This window comes from Budorcas taxicolor, chromosome 5, assembly GCF_023091745.1.
Source record: "Budorcas taxicolor isolate Tak-1 chromosome 5, Takin1.1, whole genome shotgun sequence".
In the NCBI taxonomy this organism is placed as follows: Eukaryota; Metazoa; Chordata; class Mammalia; order Artiodactyla; family Bovidae; genus Budorcas; species Budorcas taxicolor.
This window is the reverse complement of record NC_068914.1, coordinates 17,827,050-17,846,342: the sequence shown is the minus strand read 5'-3', so window position 1 is coordinate 17,846,342 and position 19,293 is coordinate 17,827,050. Positions and strand designations below refer to the sequence as shown.

At 54.7% G+C, this 19,293-nt stretch overlaps 1 protein-coding gene across 1 annotated transcript in view; it reads left to right on the top strand.

Moving 5' to 3' along the window:
- The window catches only part of CDH23 (cadherin related 23), a 388,293-nt gene that overhangs the window by 300,067 nt on the left and 68,933 nt on the right, over positions 1–19,293 (top strand). Inside the window, exons 30-37 of the mRNA XM_052640480.1 lie at positions 681–816; positions 2,323–2,711; positions 3,538–3,639; positions 3,954–3,956; positions 7,761–7,910; positions 8,941–9,069; positions 10,255–10,383; positions 11,486–11,713. Coding sequence (XP_052496440.1) covers positions 681–816; positions 2,323–2,711; positions 3,538–3,639; positions 3,954–3,956; positions 7,761–7,910; positions 8,941–9,069; positions 10,255–10,383; positions 11,486–11,713 — 1,266 coding nt within the window. The remainder of the gene's footprint in view (positions 1–680; positions 817–2,322; positions 2,712–3,537; positions 3,640–3,953; positions 3,957–7,760; positions 7,911–8,940; positions 9,070–10,254; positions 10,384–11,485; positions 11,714–19,293) is intronic.

Genomic DNA, 19,293 nt, shown 5'->3' with positions numbered 1-19,293 from the left:
GCCCATCAGTCAGCAGCTGAGGATGGCCTCAGCCTGAGTGGGCGTAATTCCCAGGCGGCTCCGGCTCCCAGGGCATCTTCTGGCTCCGGCAGCAGGAGTGTGGCTGGTGGGGTGGTGGTAGTCCCCGGCAAAGGGCGGCAGTGTTGCCCACTGGTGGTGAGAACACCAGAGAGAGCGCGTGAGAATCTGGAGGAGTCTGAGCACCAACAGCCTCTGCTATGACCATACTTAAAAATGTTTTCATGTCTTTTCTCCCAGAGGTATCTTGGTATTTGAATGGGGTCCCTTTAAACTTTTCAAGTACTTTTGCCAAGTTCTGGCTCATTTTGTCTTCATAACCGTCCTAGGAGGGGCACAGGGTGTGAATTGTTGAACTGATGTTACTGTCTCATAGCTGAGAAGCTGAACAGCCCGTTTCACCGATTAGCCACAGGTTCATAGCGGAGTCAAGAGCCAGACAAGATTTGTTCTCTGACAAAATGATATTTAAACAGCTGCCACGTGCCAGTTACTGTGTGAGATGTGGGGACACAGTGACCAGCTAGACAACCCCAGGCCCTCTGCAGAGAGCTCATAGCCAGCCTAGGAGCACAGTAACTACATACGCAGGCTCCGGTGGGCCCAGCCCTGGGCTCCCCCGACCCCTACCCTGACCTTTCGACCCTGGCTGGCTCCCACAGGTGATTGTGTACGTGGAGGATGTCAACGACGAGGCCCCGGTGTTCACGCAGCAGCAGTACAGCCGCTTGGGGCTTCGCGAGACAGCGGGCATTGGCACGTCAGTCATCGTCGTCCGAGCCACAGACCGAGACACGGGTGAGGCCGGCGGGAGGAAGGCAGGGAGTCCTTTCCCCAGAGTGGCCCGCCCTGGCTCAGGCCCCCTCTCCCGCAGGGCCTGGCATCCTCTGGTTGCCTTGCGCTCCCCCATTCAGTGGCTCCCAAGTGGGCAGGGACTCCTGGGACAGTTTTGATGGGATCCCCACCAGATTCCCAGTCCCAGGGGGAAAGGAGCCTGGGAAGTGGTCCTGGTTTCAGAGAGAGGAGAGGTTACAAGCTGGGGAAGTCCAGGTTCGTCATCCCAGGACCTGGCAGCTCCGGGCTAACCTTTGGCTAGGGGCTGGGCAGGGCTGGGAGGGGTGAAGTTCTTGTACAAAAGCTGGCTGAGGCCTGTTCCTCCAGCCAACACAGCACAGAGCCTGGCGCACACACATTTAACAGAAGCTAGTGTCCTGTTCTACAGGGCAGTGGACATCTCTGGAGTCCTAGAGGTGGCCATTGTTAACAGTGCCAAGTGAAGGAGAAAGGCAGTCAGGTCACTCTGGCCCTCTTTACAGGGCCTAGTTATCTAGGCCTCTGCCCCAGGCCAGGGATACAGCCAGAGGAGACCCCTTCCTATCCTTCTAGTTTCCCAGATCCTGCCCTTCTTTCATGTCAGCTGCTCTGGTGGCTTCCAGCCCAGCCCCTGTCAGCATCCCCAGCTCATTCCTGGAGCATGGGATGAGAAATAGGCGGAGAAATAGGCCTGAAAACTCCTGGTGGTTGCTCCCCCTTAAAGGGCAGTTTTATACAGTGCGGGTCACACGGACATTGCTGGGGGATAATGGTTCAAGTCCTTTTCTGGGTCAGGAATATGTTTGAGAAACTAGTGAAAGCTATGGATCCCTTCCCAGAAAGAATGCACCTAGAATTTTACAAATAATTTCAAGGAAGTCTGGGATTTCCTGAGTGATTTTATAACCATCGTCTCTGAAGTCTTACTTCAGCTAAGGAATCCCAACTTTAGCTCTTGGATGAAGCATGTACTCCAAGGCCACAGGGACTGGGGGTGGAGGGAGTGGGCAGAACAAAGAAAGGTGACTCTGGCGCTGGAACCCTTTGGCTGGAGGGACCAAATGAAGGCTTAGCCACCTCTGAGGACGTTGCCCCATCTAACACTTTCTAAATCAAAGCCTCCACTATAGAAGAGATCCCTAATTACCCCACCGTCTCCTTGTCCAAATACCCAGTGGAGGTACTTGAACCTGCATTTTAGGACTCCAGGAGTTGAGTCCTCCACTGGCATACCTCTCATCTCAAGGCCAGACCCCAGGGGAGTCAACAGTACATGCCGGGCCTTGCCATCCTTGACCGTGACCGCATCCTCTGTGTTTCTCTTGGGAAAATGCTACCCACAGAGGTAGGGGGTGGTGCACACTGGGTAGGCAGGCCAAGGCCCATCGCCCTGTCCCTCTGGGACAGCAGTGGGTGTGCTGGGGCAGCTCATAAAACCACAAGGCAGCCCACCCCCGCCTGGACTGCACAGCCTCTCGCATCCTCCTGCAGGGGACGGAGGCCTGGTGAACTACCGCATCCTGTCGGGCGCTGAGGGGAAGTTTGAGATTGACGAGAGCACGGGGCTTATTATCACTGTGGATTACCTGGACTACGAGACCAAGACCAGCTACCTGATGAACGTGTCCGCCACTGACCAGGCAGTCCCCTTCAACCAGGGCTTCTGCAGCGTCTATGTCACTCTGCTCAACGAGCTGGACGAGGCTGTGCAGTTCTCCAATGCCTCTTATGAGGCTGCCATCTTGGAGAATCTGGCACTGGGCACCGAGATTGTGCGTGTCCAGGCCTACTCCATTGACAACCTCAACCAGATCACCTACCGCTTTGATGCCTACACCAGCGCCCAGGCCAAAGCCCTGTTCAAGATAGATGCCATCACGGTGAGGGAGGCTGGGGACAGGCACAGCCAGGGCTCCCTCTGAGGGCAGGGAGCGCAATTCCTTTAAAGCTAACCAGCATTAATTGAGCTCCTTCTATATGACCAGCACTCTCTTCTTTGTCATAAACCTCCCTTTAACATGTAGTGATAAGATAAAGTTTATACATAGGCAACCTGGTGTCTTCCTGTTAACTAGACAATGCAAGTTGTGCAAGTCGTCACATTTCCCTTTTTACCTTGGCTGTTAGGAAGCTCAGATAGAAATTTAGGGCATCACTGCAATAGCTTGTCGTAGCTAGGTGTCTAGCGCAGCTATGTCTTATCTACTGCCTAGACCTTACTCTTCCAACTTTGCTTTAGTGGGTCTTCTGTCAGAATCCCTTCTCTGAAATTAGGCAAGATAGTAATTGCTGCAGTGTGCCGGGCCTTGTCACAGGGCATGCTGGGGGCTCAGAGATGAACAAGACCTTTCCCAGCCCTCACAGAGCTCTCAGGCTAGGAGCAGCAGAAGCAGGAATAATCTAATATGCAGATCAGAGCACCAAAAGGAAAGGTATGAAAAGAACTACGGTAAAGGGGTAATGGCGCACCTTTGGGGCCCAAATAAGAGAACGCTGTACCTGGCTGGGGAAGCGGGAAGCCTGCGTGGAAGAGGTGGTATCCAAGTGGGATTGAAAGAGAAGTAGGATATCAGTGGACAGAGCTTCGTGGAGAAGTAGACCAGCAGAGGGAGTGTTGTGGAGGTGGGAAAGTGGGCCGACCGTCCAGGGCTGGCACAGGACTGCTTGGAATACGATGTCACTGTCCATCTGGCCCCCTCTCTACAGGGTGTGATCACGGTCAAGGGCCTGGTGGATCGGGAGAAAGGTGACTTCTACACTTTGACGGTGGTGGCAGACGACGGCGGCCCCAAGGTGGACTCCACTGTGGTGAGTGGATCCCCGGGTGAGAGTCCTCAATGGGTACAGCCCATCACCGGTCCAAGGCCCCCCAAACCCACGTCTTTGCCAGCCACCCAACCTGCAGGAAGGCAGTGGGTGAGGGTTTCAGTCGCCCGGGGATGGCGCTGCAGCCAGCCGTGCCACACCTTCCTGGCTGAGACCTCAGACCAGTGGGAGAGGGGTGGCGTCCTCGACAGACCACTGCTCCCGGAGCGGGAGCTGGAAGAGCTGGGACTGATAACCACCTGCATCTTTCCTCTTTCTCTCCCTCGGCCGCCTCCTGCCACCTCTGCCATCTACAGAAGGTGAGTAACCTGTGGACTGGGCTCTCCCTTGGGGGCTGTCCGTGGCCAGGACTGGCTTGGGCCCTGTGAGGTGCTGGGCCTTCCTGCCTCTCCTGGAGAGAGGGCATGTGGACAGGCCTGCCACTGGTCCCTGCTCAGACCCCTCCCAACCTCCCCAGCCCATCCACTCTCACACCTGAGCCCAGGCCCCTCTCAAGCACGAACTGCACATCCGGCTCCACCCTCTCTGCCCTCTATGTCCTGTCACACCTCCCATGCAGCCTGGGTGGGTGTTGCACTAACATGCGGTGGGTGAAACACACTGTGGAAGGAACACTGTGGCCTCATCCCGGCTCTGCTCCTCAGTGGCTGTGTGACGTGCACCAGCTTCGCGTCCTCTCTGTGCTTCCTCTCATCGGATCTAAAGTGGGGACCATGCTAGCTGCCCTGCCCTCCTCAGAGCATGCAATGGAGAGAGCAGATAGGAGGCCTCTGTAAACTAGGAGGGGTGATGGAGCAGCGCCTGTAAAGGGGCCCCTTCCCTCTCTCGGGGCTGGTGTAAGGAATGTGTTAGAGTAGTCGTGTGAAGTAGGGCACCAGTCCCAAGGCCTGGGGAGTGCTGAGAGGGTCAGTGGTTGGCATATGGTGTGAGTCACTACCCCGAGGACTCTCAGAAAAGACACAGAGACCTTGTAGACTGGGAGGAGGGTGACTGCTGAGGCTGAAGATGTTAGGCAAGATTCCTAGGATAGGAGAGGTGACGACCTCAGGCTAGGCATGGATAAGGAGGTGAGACCCGGGGGCGGGTTATGAGGTGGCCTCCTGCCATGTCAAGGAAAACATTATGGATTCGGCCTGGACTCCAGCCAGACAGGTCTGAGGCCATCTGTAGACTGTGTAGGGTGTCCAGCTGGTCATTAGCCTTGGTTACAGCTATGCTTTCACCCCTGCTGAGTCCCTTCCACCTTAGCCTCAAGGAGGAAACCAACCTGATGTCAAGGCTCAGCACCAAATGCAGCTGCTGTGCCTTGAGGTGCTGACTCCAGGGGCCCTGGTTGCGGCTAGGCCGTACCCAAAAGACCCTGTCATCCACGGGGCCAGCCTGGGGTGAGTGAGGCTACAAGCAACTGGGAGCTCACCTAGCTCCCGCGACCCCTGTCCCTGAGGGCAGCCAGTGAGCAGAACCTGCAGGCGGCAGACGGGGGGCAGGGGCTCTGTGTCCTGCAGCATCCAGCGAGGCCACTGGTCTTCCAGGAGGTTCAACAGGGCCCCTCACCGAGCCCCAGCAGCTTCACCCATAAAGCGGGCCCAGTCGTCCCTCTTCGCTGTTGTCAAGGGACATTCCCCGCAGGGTGCCAAAGCCTCTCAGGGGGCCAGGCGGCCACTTCCTGTGCTCGAGCCGGCAAGGGCATTTCAGAGCACACACTCCTGCGTGGGCCCCTGTATTTCTAGTCCCTTCACCGTCTTCCAGGAAGCAGGACCCACCCTGCTTTGTTCTGCCCTGGCTTCCTCTCAGAGGCTCCCAGAGCCACTGGCCCAGATACACCAGCCCTGTCAGCCCCAGACTTGGAGGTGTCGGGGTGGAGGCAGGCTGAGAGACCTTTTAAAGGCACCACCATTTCCTCTGTGAGGCCGGAACCCCCAAACCACAGCTCACCTACACCTGACTCCTCCCCAGTCCCAGCAGCCCCTGTGGCCCTAAGACGGATGGGGAGGCAGCCGGAAGGGGCAGGCTGGGCGGGGACAGCTCTGCTGTAGGAGCTCTGAGTAATATTCTTAGGCTTTTGAGGGATAGGCGTGGGGATATTTGGACCATGAGACCCTGGGTGAGGGCACAGACCCATGGCTCCTTCCTGTAGATCTTGGTACCTGCTCTCCCTCCTCACTCACTGATGCAGATTCCCCATTGCCGGAGCACATCATCAGAGCAGTAATCCTAGAGAGAGCACCTACTGTGTGCCAGCCTCTGGGCTGGCTTAGGGTATATGCAACAGGAAGCCAAAATCAGACGCAGCCTCTGCCTTCACAGACATAAAATAGAGGAGGGGAAAGACACTGATCAAATCACCACACCGATAAATATATGCCACAACAGAATGGATAATAAGCTATCAGGGAAATCGAGGAAGGCTTCCTGGAGGAAGTGATTCAAGCTGAGATTCCTCAGAAAGCATAGAGAAGGAAGCGCATTTCAGGTGGAGGAAATGGCATGTGCAGAGGCCCTGATGTGAGAGAAAACACGGGGATTCCCCACAAGACCTTGGCCAGAGAGAGAAGAGTTGGGGAGAGTGCTTCCCGGATGGCCCAGAGGGTAAAGAATCTGTCTGCGGTGCAGGAGACACAGGAGACGTGAGTCCAATCCCTGGGCCAGGAAGCTCCCCTGGAGGAGGAAATGGCAACCCACTCCAGTATTCTTGCCTGGAAAAATCACATGGACAGAGGAGCCTGGCAGACCACAGTCCACGAGGTCGCAGAGTTGGACACAGCTGAGCAACTAAGACACACAGATTGTGGGGGGCTTGTTTGTTTCCCCCCTGAGAACAGCGTGGTAGACATTATGCCCATTTCACAGGTGAGCATACTGGGGCTCTAGGACTTCACAGAACTCCCTGACGAACCTTCGTGATGGATAGGCAGCGTCTTGTCAGACCGGACGCAGGGCAGGGACCACTTTTTGCTGCACCATCACTTTTTGTTGGCTCATTTATTCCTTCTAGCATCCTGATGCTGTAGGAAATGGAAAATCAGAGAAGTTGAATAACTTTTGCCTTATCACGCAGCTATCAAGAGGTGGAATTGGCCCTGCTGTGAAGCCTGGGTTTGTTCCCTACATTTCTGACAGCTGCCTAAACTTTGGAAGTGTGGTTAGAACTGAGAAGGGGGAAATCCTGATTAGGAAGGAGGGGACATGAAATGGAACATTCTCTGCATGGCGGCGAGCTTCGACAGGTTCCCCATGGAGTCCTCTGCACACCAGGGAACAAGTAGGCCCGGGAGCCTGGGAGCCCCAGGCCTGAGGGAAGAGAGTGAGGTGATGGGGAGGCCTGGCTTGGGGTTGCTAAACCCTGAGCCTGCTTCCCTCCCACCCCAACTTCAGTCCCCTCATCAGTGAACCTGAGGGGCACCTATGACTGGCTGCATGGCCCGTGGCCATCCATGGGCTGGAAGCTGCATCCACAGCTGGGCCTTCTCTCTAGGCTTGCTCTTCAGACCCTGCAGGAGAAGCCTGAGCTTCAGGCACAAAACAGTGTGCTCTTTGCATGCAACTTACATGTCCCCTGTTTTCATCTGGTAGTTGGAAAATTCCCTCCCTTCCCTCTCCACATTGGGACCACCAAGCCACCTGTGTCCCCTCTCCTGCTCTTGAGCCCTGTTTCCTTCCCTCAAAAGGTGCAAATGAAGAGGCCTTTGGGCAATACCTGGTTACCAGGTGTGTTTTAGCTGGGCTGCACAAAAAAAATTTTCTTTTAATTAATCACCACCTAATTCCACATAAAAATCTGGATTTCTTAGTTCCTTTTGAAAAACAAGAAGCTATGCCAATGCCAGGCTGACACACCCTCACAAATTGGAGCTAAGTAGCTTCCATTTCCTTTAGCCAGGGCTATGCCTTCCAGTTCTCCCAGGCCGCACCACTTCTGAGTGCCCTCCAGCCCCCTGGCACCAGACTCTCAGAAGAAACGCACTCAGGGCCTCCGTATAGAGTCAGGTTGGCCTAGGCAGGCTCTGAAAGCTTGCTGACCTGCGGAAACTGATTGGAGGTGTGGTCCCCGCTGGGCCCAAGAAGGGAAGCAGGTGGAGGTCTCTGGGCATGTTCACTCCCAGGTCTACATCACTGTGCTGGACGAGAATGACAACAGCCCCCGGTTCGACTTCACCTCCGACTCAGCGATCAGTGTGCCTGAAGACTGCACCGTGGGCCAGCACGTGGCCACTGTCAAGGCCCGGGATCCAGACGCTGGCAGCAACGGGCAGGTGGGTCCCAGTGAAATAGTCCAGAGCTGCGCTGTGAGCGAGGGCTCCCACAGCCCTTCAGCCAGAGGGGTCGCTGGAGCCGTCCGCATCCAGAGCAGGAGCAGGTCGTCCAGGCTCTGCTGGGTCCTGAGCAGATGACCCTGCCCTCACCGCAGTCCATGTCCAGGGCTGGAGACAGAGCTGTCAGCCCTGCCTGGGTCCTAGGGACATGGCACCCACGGCTGGTCATAGCTCAGCCCCCGCAACGAGCTGAACACAGAGGGTTTTAACCTTTCCATGACCCCTTGGTCACCTTATCCACAAACCACACAGCATCTCACCCCAGGGGCCAGCCCTCCCCACACAGCCCCAGGGCCCCAAGAGGACACACTCCTCCTCCCCCTGCTTCTTGGCCCCACCCCCCCACCACCGCTACAGGTTGGGGCACCCCCGAGCACAAGGGAGAGGGCTGACAGAGCACGCCAGTCTTCACACCACTTTGATCTGTCCTACAAATTGAGCCGCGTTGGAGGAGGTTTCCACCATTTTTTAAATGCCTGGACTCCTCTAGGGGGCTCTAGAGTCAGAAGCCTGTGGGATCAAATCCTTGTCCTCTTGGACACTTGCGAGCTGTGTGACCTTGCCAGCAGCTTCTTGTTCCTGCGCCTCCTCTCTGAGCTGAAGAGGACAGCTCCTTTATCAGGCCTGTTGTGAGAGCCGAACAGAGCCCACGTGACACCAGGGCTGTGCCTCTTCTTGCAGGGGGCTCAGTGCTTCCCTGCCCCCCACCTTGGGAAGTCACCTGTAGTGGGACTCACACCTGCCTTTCTGGCCCCAGGCCAGTATGCTCACATCATTCCCCATCCCCTGGAGCCCCCTCAGTGGACCCCATTTTGAGGGATATAATCACTTCTGCATAAAACACATTCTTCTCAATTGCCCAGGCTGAGCAGAGGGCCCTGGTGGGCAGGGGAGCGCACCTTGGCTTGGCCAGCTTCTCGTCCTCTCCGCTTCTTCACCCTCACCCCTCACCCTCCCTCTTCCCTGACAGGTGGTCTTTTCTCTGGCCTCTGGTAACATCGCCGGGGCCTTTGAGATCGTCACCACCAACGACTCCATTGGCGAAATATTTGTGGCCAGACCCCTGGACAGAGAAGAGCTGGACCAGTACATCCTCAAGGTGGGCAGCAGCCCCTTCCATCCCAAGAGCGCTCAGCCCATCAGCACGCCCTGGTAGTCAGCTTCCCGCATCACCAATTACCGTGGGGTAGGCAGCACCCCTTAGGGCCAAGAGCATGAGCAAGGCTGACCTGGGAATAAAGGTGTGCTGGAAGGGGTCCCTGGACCCAGAGTAGGAAGCAGGAGGGGTGGTCGTCCCTGCTGTAAGAGCCAGGAGAGAAAGCCTGGCAGCTGACAGAGCACTGGCTCTCCCACAGGCACACTGTGAGCAGGGCAAGTCTTGGTCTACTCTGTCTGGGCCTCAGTTTCCCCTCTTATGCAAAGGGCAGAAAGACCTGACTTCCTCTGCTGAGGTGAGACATAAATGCAGGTGAGGAATCCCGAAGGCCTCCGTTATTGCTGAACTGCTCCGGCTACCGTGTTTCCTGGGGCTTCCCAGGTGGCTCTGGTGGTAAACACCTCGCCTACCAACACAGGAGTCACAGGAGATATGGGTTCAATCCCTGGGTTGGGTGGATCCCCTGGAGGAGGGCATGGCAACCCACTCCAGTATTCTTGGCTGGAAAATCCCCATGGACAGAGGAGCCTGGCGGGCTACAGTCCATAGCATCACAGAGTCGGACAAGGCTGAAGTGACGTAGCACGCACGTATCCACTGTGTTTCCTGAGGCGTCTCTGGGGACCCCAGAGCCGTGCTTCTGCAGCAATCTGAGCTCTAGCACACTGTAGGCCTCCAGAAAATATCAAGGCTCCTAGGGACAGGCTCAGTCTATGAGCCTGAGAATTCTCGCTCATTCCTGAAAAGATGATGTGAAGCTCTTTCTCTATTTGCCAGAGAGCAGATCTGAGTGCCTGGAACAGAGGCATAGAAGCCAAACACAGGAGCCGTGGGTCTGGTTGTAGGCCCAAGGTTACAGTCGGGGCCAGAATAGGGAGGTAAAGACTAAACACATCAGTGTCGATTGCAAAGACAGGTCTCCAAACAGACAAGAATTGGGCAACAATTGTTTGCAGCATGGGGCAGAAGGTGCAAACCCTGGGGAGAGTCGAAGGGCCAGGGGGCCGGGATGGGCCAGCAAGTCTCTCTGACCTCGCAGTCCTCCCCACTGAGCAGACAGCCCATCTGGACTCCTCCTCATCCAGCCCCCACCTTTTAGCCCTGACTCCAGTCTCCCCCTCCTTGCAGATTGTGGCGTCCGACCGTGGCACTCCTCCACGGAAGAAGGACCACATCCTGCAGGTGACCATCCTGGACGTCAATGACAACCCTCCAGTGATCGAGAGCCCCTTTGGATACAACGTCAGCGTCAACGAGGTGAGGGCGGCCCTGGGGCCCATAGAGCTGTCCAGAATGAAGAGTGGGTATAGCCAGCTGTGAAGCACCTGCTTAAATATCTGCCTGGCCCACTGGTCTCTCAGATCATGGGGGTGGGGATATGGCTTACTCTTTCATGGTTCAATCCCTAACACCTGGGCCAGGTCCTGGAAACAAACAAAGGAAATTAAGAAAGTGGCATTTCCCCACCAACAGGAAACTGAGGTTTACCTGGGAGAGCTGCCTTTAAATAAAACTGTTCATTTAAAAAAAAAACTTTTATTGGAGTATAGTTGATTTACAATATTGTGATAGTTTCAGGTATACAGCAAAGTGATTCAGTTATACATATACTCATTCTTTTTCAGATTCTTTTCTCATATAGGTTATCACAGAATATTGAGTAGAGTTCCCTGAGCTATGCAGTTCAGTTCAGTTCAGTTGCTCAGCCATGTCTGACTCTTTGCGACCCCATGGACTGCAGCACTCCAGGCCTCCCTGTCCATCGCCAACTCCCAGAGTCCACCCAAACCCATGGTGCTATAGGTCCCTGCTGATTATCTATCTTATGTATAGTAGGCTGTGTATGTTCCTCCTAAACTCCTGATTTATACCCACCCCTCAGCCCCAGTTTCCCCTTTGGTAACCGTAAGTTTGTTTTTGATATCTGTATAAACAATTCATTTATTATTCAGTCATGAGATTATGCCACTCCAGGAAAAGTTTTGCCCAGGCACTAGTGGGTACGTCAGGTTGGACATTCATGAAGACCTCCCTCGATTCAGATCCTGGCTCTGCCACTGACTGGCTGTGTGATTTGCACACATTACTTTCCTGAACCTCAGTTTTTGCATCTGTAAATAGGGTGACCTAATCTATAGCATTGTAAGAGGATTGGATGTGTTCACGAAGGCTGAGGCATGTAGTAGGTACCCGCAGGATGTTCGCGACCATCATCTTTATCTGCCTCATCGTTGTCCCAGGGTCATCAGAGCAGAGCTTTCTAGAGGTCCAAGTCTTGGGCTCCCGAACAGGAGCAGGAGCTAGACTGTGCCCCAAAGGCCTTGAACCCGGAATGACCACTTTCTTGCTTTCCCCCCAGAACGTGGGCGGGGGCACTGCCGTGGTCCAGGTGAGAGCCACCGACCGTGACATCGGGATCAACAGCGTCCTGTCCTACTATATCACCGGGGGCAATGAGGACATGACCTTCCGCATGGACCGCATCAGTGGCGAGATCGCCACTCGCCCCGCCCCACCGGACCGCGAGCGTCAGAGCTTCTACCACCTGGTGGTCACCGTGGAGGACGAGGGCACCCCTACCCTATCGGTGAGTGATCAGGGGTGGCCGCTGGGAGAGGAGGGTGGCAGAGGGCAGCTCTGCGCTCTGTGCCATGGGACAAGATGGGTAGGAGTGGAATGCCACGTGCCAGTGAGTATGCAGCAACTGCTTTATCACGCCTTGAATCCCTCAGCCTGTGAGTGCTTTATGGGGGGCCTGTGTGTGCCAAGCTAGGGTGCCGGTTCACTTGCTTCTGCAGCCACTCTGAGCCTTGATTTAGCCATGTTTGCTCACCCAGGGCAGTGCTAGGAGGCCATGCAGAGTGAACCTGTTCCTCGGGGTCTGGCCACCTTACACTCCGCCGGCCAAGTGTGCTGCGTATCTGTGGGCCTCTGTGCCAAATGGGAAAAGGTGCCCTCTGGCCTCTTCCCCTGCGTCGTGTTGGTGTAACATGCTGTGGCAACATTTCTGGGTCACGGGGCTCATGTCTGTGATCCAGCCTGGTGCGTGAACGGGTGGGGCCACTGCCCAAGGCAGTGTGCAAAGTCTGCAGAGTTGGAGAAGGAGGTGGGGCTGGATGGTGATGCCATGTGGGGCGATGGGCTGGGGTGTGATTTCTACTGTGAGCTGGCTGCATGATCATGAGCAAGTCAGGACCTCTCTGAATATTGGTTTTATCATCTATAAAAGAGAGATAATATCTGCGTCATAGGTGGTGTGTGGGGAATTGAGTTAGTTCTTGTCTGTGAAAGCGCTTGGTAAGCCATGAGGAAGAGAAGTGTATCAGCTATCTTATCACCACAATATTCCTGCATTCAAAACCAAACCAAAGAGGCATTAACAACCATTGACTTAGCTCCAGTTCTGCAGGCTGGCAGTGGAGACCTGGCTTAGCTGGAGGGTGGTTCTGCTGCCAGCTGGGCTCCCACATGTGTGTGTGGGCAGCTGTGTGTGTCAGTTGGATAGCTGTTCTTTTGGGGGTTGGTTGCCAATCAGCTGGGATAACAGGACAACTGGGCCACCTCTCTCTCTCCTTCTAGAAGGCTAGTCCATGCTGGTTCATGTGGAGCCAGAAAAGATCCAGGGGAAAGAGCAGAAGCATGCAAGGCCTCATAAGGCCCAGGCTTGGAGCTGAACACGGTTGCTTCTGCCACATTTCTGTTTGCCACAGCAAGTCAGAAGACCAGCCCAGGTTCAAGATGTGGGGAAATAAACTTGATCTCTTGAAGGAATGAACTGCAAAGGCACATTGCACAGAGCGTAGATACAGAGAGGTGTAACCATTGGGACATTTGTGTAAGCTGTTTATCCTAAGCACCCTGATTGTAAATGAGACCTCAGCTCCATCCTTCTGCCCCTCAAAGGTGACTCTGTTAGACCCCTCTCCTCGGCAGTAGCACTATGGACTGTGGGGTCAGAGCAGGTCTGGGCTGGGCTTTTTATGTGGAGTTTCTCTGGGGAGGATGGTGGAATTGGGCCAATCCAAGGAAACCACATCCTGAAGACCCCAGGATGATAGTAATCACTTCAACCAATCACACCCAGTAAGCCAAACAGAAACATATTTACAGAACACATATAACTAACTACTAACGGCAGGACAGGTAGGGTATCATTTGTTGTGGCGACACGGAGGGACTCAGTTTTTTTATGTGGCAACCCCTCTGTACCTGCACCTAGCTTCAGAGTGAATCATCTTCTTGGTCATCTCTCCAATAGCATTTAAAGATGTGTTTGATTACAAGTAACAGAAACTCGAATATGGATTCATAAATAAGTGAGAATACATTTTTATCACATAACAGCAATTCTGCAGACAATTACAAACTTTGATTTTGTGCTCAGTGATGTCAGAGCTAATGTTTCTTGTCCTTTCCCTTATGGTTGCAACATGGTTGCTATAGCTCCAGCCATCATGTCAGCATTCAAGGCATAAAATGACAAAAAAAAAAAAAACAAAGAGCCGTGCAAGCAATTTCTGCCTTTTTATCAGGAAAGCACAAAATTTTCTGGAACTATTCTCCAGAGTTCTCTTGTGACTCATTGGCCAGAAGAGGTACTCAGGGGCACCCTAGCTGTAAGGAGGTTGGAAAAAATGAGGGACAGGATTGTTGGGATTGGCTTATTACTTGGAGGCCACATATAACACTGCCTCAAATAAAAGTAGGGCTCTGTTCGCAAGAAGGAGATGGGCAGCTCAGCATTTGCCACGCTGCTCTTCTTCATCCTGACCTAGGCCAGTGCACACACTACTCTCATGCCCACTCCCCATGCTTCCCCACACCCCACAGTCCTAGAGTTTCCCGGGGAGGCAGTAGGTGAGACCCATAATATTCTAAGACCCTGAGTTGGGGAGGCAACATCTGGTTTCCTTTTGGTCCCAGGAAGAAATGAGAATTTGAGAAATGTGAAATAACCCTAGCCACATTTAACCACCCAAAATGAGTAGGCTACTCCCCAAGCAGTCCCCACAGAACTTGGGGCTGGTCCCCATGGTCAGAAGTTTCATCTGTTGACCATACCCTCTGTAGAGATCCATCCAAGCCCAGTGGAGACCCACAGGCACTGCCTCCTCAGACACACAGAGCATTCTGGCCCTCCTTGAAGCAGGTCTCAGCCTGTTCAGCTCCCTGGTAGGAGTGTGGGAATTTTGGTGGTGAGAAATGCAGGCTCCTTTTGTCTGCCCTCCTCATCCTGGTCATCACTAACTCTGCTCCCAGAAAACCTTCAGGATGACCAAGATCAGGGATGGGGTGTATGTACATGTGTGTATATGGCTCCTGGGCCAATATCGTAATAGCCAAACAGCATCAAGTACCAGCTGGGGAAACATTTCTAGGAGAAAACTTTTAAGTCAAAATGAATCCATCCCTTCAAGTTTTTTTCTGCTTCTTCATGTTGCGAAAAGATCACTTTTGACTTGATATTTTTTTGGCAACACCACAGTAAAGAAATGCAGGGATCGCAGAAGCATTGTTGAGAACTTAGCCCTGGACCGTGTTTGCTCAGCTATTCAGCCAGCCAGCATTCCCTGAATACCCACTCTGTGCCAGGCCCCAGAGATACAGAGACGAAGCCAGTGTGCCACAGTGAAGTGCAGCGAGTAAGGGAGACAGTGAGGCCAAGGTGTAGGTGGGGCCTTGGGGAAGGCTTCCTGGGGGCAGGTGACACCTGGGCTGTCTAGTCGGACAGTCACAGTTAGCCCAACAAAGGGGGGAAGCACATTCTGGATCTGGGCATCAACCCGAACAAAGGCCTCAGAGCAAGTGATAATCCAGGGCGGGTCCAGGGAGCCGCAGGTGGTCTAGACCCAGGGCAGCCTTCAGAGCCCAGAGCAGGGCTCTCTGTCTACATATTCTCCCCATGATGTGTCTGCGGCAGGCCCCAAGGGCTGGTGCCAATGCTTTCTCAGACATCCCCTTCACTCCCTGCTGCCCCAGCTAAGTTAGAACCCTACAGCCACTGCCTCCAGCTCCCCAGAATTGGCATTTGTCTCCAAGGAGTGCTGGACCCTTGAAGATTTGCTGCCACTGACCAGACTGTCACGTCTGGACTATGAACCTGCCAGGGTCATGAGTGCCCCCAGGCCAAAGGTGACCAGTGAAGGGGCCTTCTCTGCTATTGTGCAGATTTCTCTGGAGGAGAGTTTGAAGAAGTAGGATCATTCCATCCTCTCCTAGGCCAACCAGAGCCCCAAGAAGCCTCGGACCAGCCATCTCAAAGTTTCAGGAAAGGCCACCATGGTTTAACAGGGTACATACATCTGTCTAAAGACACCCATCAGACCCACATGCAGTCCTCTTGTTCCCACCTATAATTATCAGCCCTCAGAGGTAGCACAGGACCAACCTTCCTGATGGACAAGAGCAAGTTAGAGTTATTAATTCATTATTTCATTCGTTCATTCAACACTACACATGTGCCAGGCCTATAAGTCAGAGATGGGTTGGACACAGCTCTGCCCTCACAGAGCTTACAGTTAGTGGGGGGAAATAGACACGTAACAGAGAGCTGACAACCCTCAGATGTGACAGAGTGCTAGAAGTTCAGAGACAGGAGCCATGGAAGGTGCTGGACAAGGCATTTGCCTCCATGTCTTAAAGGATAAGGCTTCCTAAGCAGGAAGGTGGGATTTGGCTACAAAGTCTCCCTAAAACCAAGAGAAATCCTATATGCAAGCCCTCCTGTCTCTTCTTTTCTCCCTGGGCTCTCCTCCACCCGTTTCCTGAGAGCAGAGCTTTCCTACAAACAGCCAAGGCCATCCCCACCCCACTCTCAGCCCCGTATCATCCAGAGCTCAGAGCAGCTGGGCTGCAAGGGGCATCCGGGCCAACCCAGGCCGGTCACACAATGGTGTACCACCCAGCAAGGGAAGTCGTTGTACAGCCTCAGTCCCCAGCCTTGCTCCAGGCCACAGGCAGGCCGGCCAGGCTTGGGGGAGGGATCTGAGTGGCTGTCAGGAGGCCTCTGCGGGAGGAAGGGCTGGGCCGGGGAGGAAGGACGGGAGGCAACTGGGAGGTCAGAAGCTGAGCCCCAGCCACAATGGCACGTTGGCAGGGGGATGGGGAGAGGGAGGTTCCGAGGGGACCTTCCTGCTGTACGAATCACAGCCAGAGGTCAGACAGTCCCAGATAACCAACCCTGGCTTCTCAGGCTGGTGGGGACCTGCAGAAGACACCTGTTTAGGCAGAAAGACAGGACATCTCCCACCACTTCTGGTACGAGAGCTGCCAGCAATGGCCCCACAAAAGTCTGTGAGTGGGGAATGCTGCTCTTGTCAGCTCACCTCGTATTTTTAAGGCCCAGGGCGCCTCTGTTTATTAAACTTGGATCCTGCTGCTGTTTATGAAGCCTGCTTCCCTTTGCTCAAGCTCAGGAAAACGCCAACCCAGCCCCTTCCCCGTGCTGCACGCCAAGTAAGCCAGCCTTCTCTGGCCCAGCCTGATTCAAGCCAGGCCCTTCCTGTAGCCCTGCTTCTCGAGAATGTTCTGCAGTTGCCCAAATGCTACACAAGCAACTGGCTCAGTTCCTCCCGGAGACCCTGAGGCTCTGTGGGTAGACAAATTCCTACCTTCCCCATTCCCCGCCCACAAGCAAGTGGGTGCACAGGCTGCCGTGCCCCCTGGGAGTCCTGTGGCTTCAGGGCTGCCAGGCAGGAAGGGGAGAGAAAAGACTGATGTGGAAGGAGTGGAGCCATGGGCTTGTGGGCACAGGCTCATCCCCCGGGCCTGGTATGCACAGTAAGCAAGTCCAAGTCCTGGCCTGTAAGGCGACTTGCTTCGGTGCAGAGAAAGGAGCACAGGACTGGGAAGCAGGAGACACAGACTTCAGTCCTGGTTCCACATTCGGTTGTGACATGACCCAAACCTTTTGGAACCTCAGTTTTCCTGTGCATTAAATGGAACAATAAAACCTTCCAGGGTTTTCTGTGGGAGCAGGGAGTGAGTAGGAACCGAAGAAGTCATAACACCTGAGAAAGTGTTTTGGAAAACCCAGAGTATTGTCACAGAAGAGCAGAGATACAGAACACATACTGCCCTTCCCTATCCTGTGCCCAAGGCAGGCATCGGTAGCTGATGTCAGCACTTTCCCATTGAACTATATTGATACTTGAGAATCCCAGGAAGCCATACCAAGAGATCAGAATTGCAAAACAAAGTAAAACCCATGTCCCTTGACCTGCGAAAGCTCAGGGCACCATTGCTGTTGAGGAGATTCCACGAGGCCCAGACGAAGCTGCAGGAAACTAGAGCCAGTCGAGAGTCAGAGGTTGCCCTGCCGACTCTGAGTGGTCCAGAGAACGGAACCCTGGCATCCTGCTTCAGCCCATCACCCACTGGCTACGTTTCGGTCATGAGCTCTGCAGCAGGGTCCGAAGGGCAGGCTGTTACGGGACCCCTGCCCTAGAACTGCAGAACAGTTCCCTAACCTCCAAAACAGTTAGGGAAACACAGGGGCCATGCAGGAGAGGCAGCCACGCAGCGGGTACGGTCCCATTGGAGGACTGGATGGGCAGCGCTTCTGATGGGCTGGGACAGGAGTTCATCTGAGCTGTGAGTGTCAGCTTCTCAAGTGCCCTTTGCACCTAGCAGCCTGGCTGCCATCCCCAGTTCCTCTTTCCGCCACTGTTATTCCCTTTGAGTTCCCTGAGCAAATCTTAGCCCAGCCCCCAGCACAGTTAGGCCAGCCCTGTCAGCTCGAGCTGACACCCGGAAGGCCTCTTCCAGGAGGCAGGGCACCAGTGCCCCAGCCAGGGTGGAGGGTGACAAGGCCTCTGCAGCCCCCGATTCCTGCACCACAGAGCACTCCCTGAAGAAGCGTTAGCTCCTCTGTCCCAGGTTGCGACGTGTAGGAGGGAGCTCTGGCCAGGCAGGAGCCAGAGTGTCCCCAGGGCTGGTCTTCTGAGAAGGGCCCCTGGGGGTTCCTGCATACCCACCCTAGTCTACCACCACAGACTCCCAGGCAGGGCGCCCCTGATCCAACAGCAGCATCTCCAGTGGTCTCTGCAGTGTGTTTTCAGAGAGGGTCAGTCTCATTCCCTTCGTCTCTCACTTGCAGGAAATACAGGCAGGAGATCTTTACTAAATGTGAACATCGAGAAAGAGGTTACAGGCCCCATAATTCCTGATACCTCTCTTAACAATGACTTAGTGCCTAAAAACAAATTTCCCTCCCAGGGCTCCTCCCAGCTCCCTAAAGGCAGGCACCGTGCTCTCGCTCCCCTGCCCTGTTCCCCACCCCTTCAGTCCACAGGCATCTCCAGAGGCACTGCCACCCGAGGCGAGCACAGAGGGACAACCCGGGTACCCTGCCTTTCCCCACAGCATTGGGGTAGCGGGGAGTGCTTTTAGGGTTGCTAGGGACAGGATGTGTTGTCGTGGATGAAGATGGAGGCTGGAGCTCAGAGTAAATTTCGCTGAAAACAGGAAACCACGAAGCTATACATTCACTAGTAAGTGTCCAGAGACGAGCTCGAGCTCGAGGCCACGCAGGAGGAAGCTGGGGAGGAAGTGTGGTGTCTTTCTACTCCAGGGCCTCCTCCCTTCTCCACACAGCGGCAGGTGGGCCTGGGGTCTGGCAGCCAAATTCTTAGAAGTTGTCTCTGCCTTGAGGTCAGAGATGAGGTTTGGGCCAGGCCAGCCTCCCCACCAGGCAGGAACATTCTTTCTGAACTGGGGGATGAGGAGTCTAGTCTGTGGGCTTGTCCTTCAACCCCAGGGGTAGCCTGGCCCTGCCTTGAGCAAGTATTACCCTGCCCATCCCTGCCCCTGGGACCCCACAAGCTGTGAAGAGAACACCCTCTCTTTGTGGCAGCTGGCACTGCGTGTCCACAGCAGCAAAGAAAACAGAGGAGGGACAAAGCAGGAGCCAGGGTTCAGTGTTCTGGCCACTGGAGGCGTCAGTGCAGTCTTGAGGCCCAAGCCCCCTGTACAGCTCAGGGCCCACGCTGGCCCACAGCCTTGGACCTGAGAAGGGAGCTCCGTGGCTCCAGGTGCAGGCCCGGGGCTCATTGCTGCTGCTCCTCTCCCATCCCCATCCCGGCCAGGGGGAGCATCTCCCTGCCTGCCGGGCCCTTATCCTGGCCAGAAGCCCGGGCTCTCAGCACCCAGGCCCAGCTCAGCAGAGCC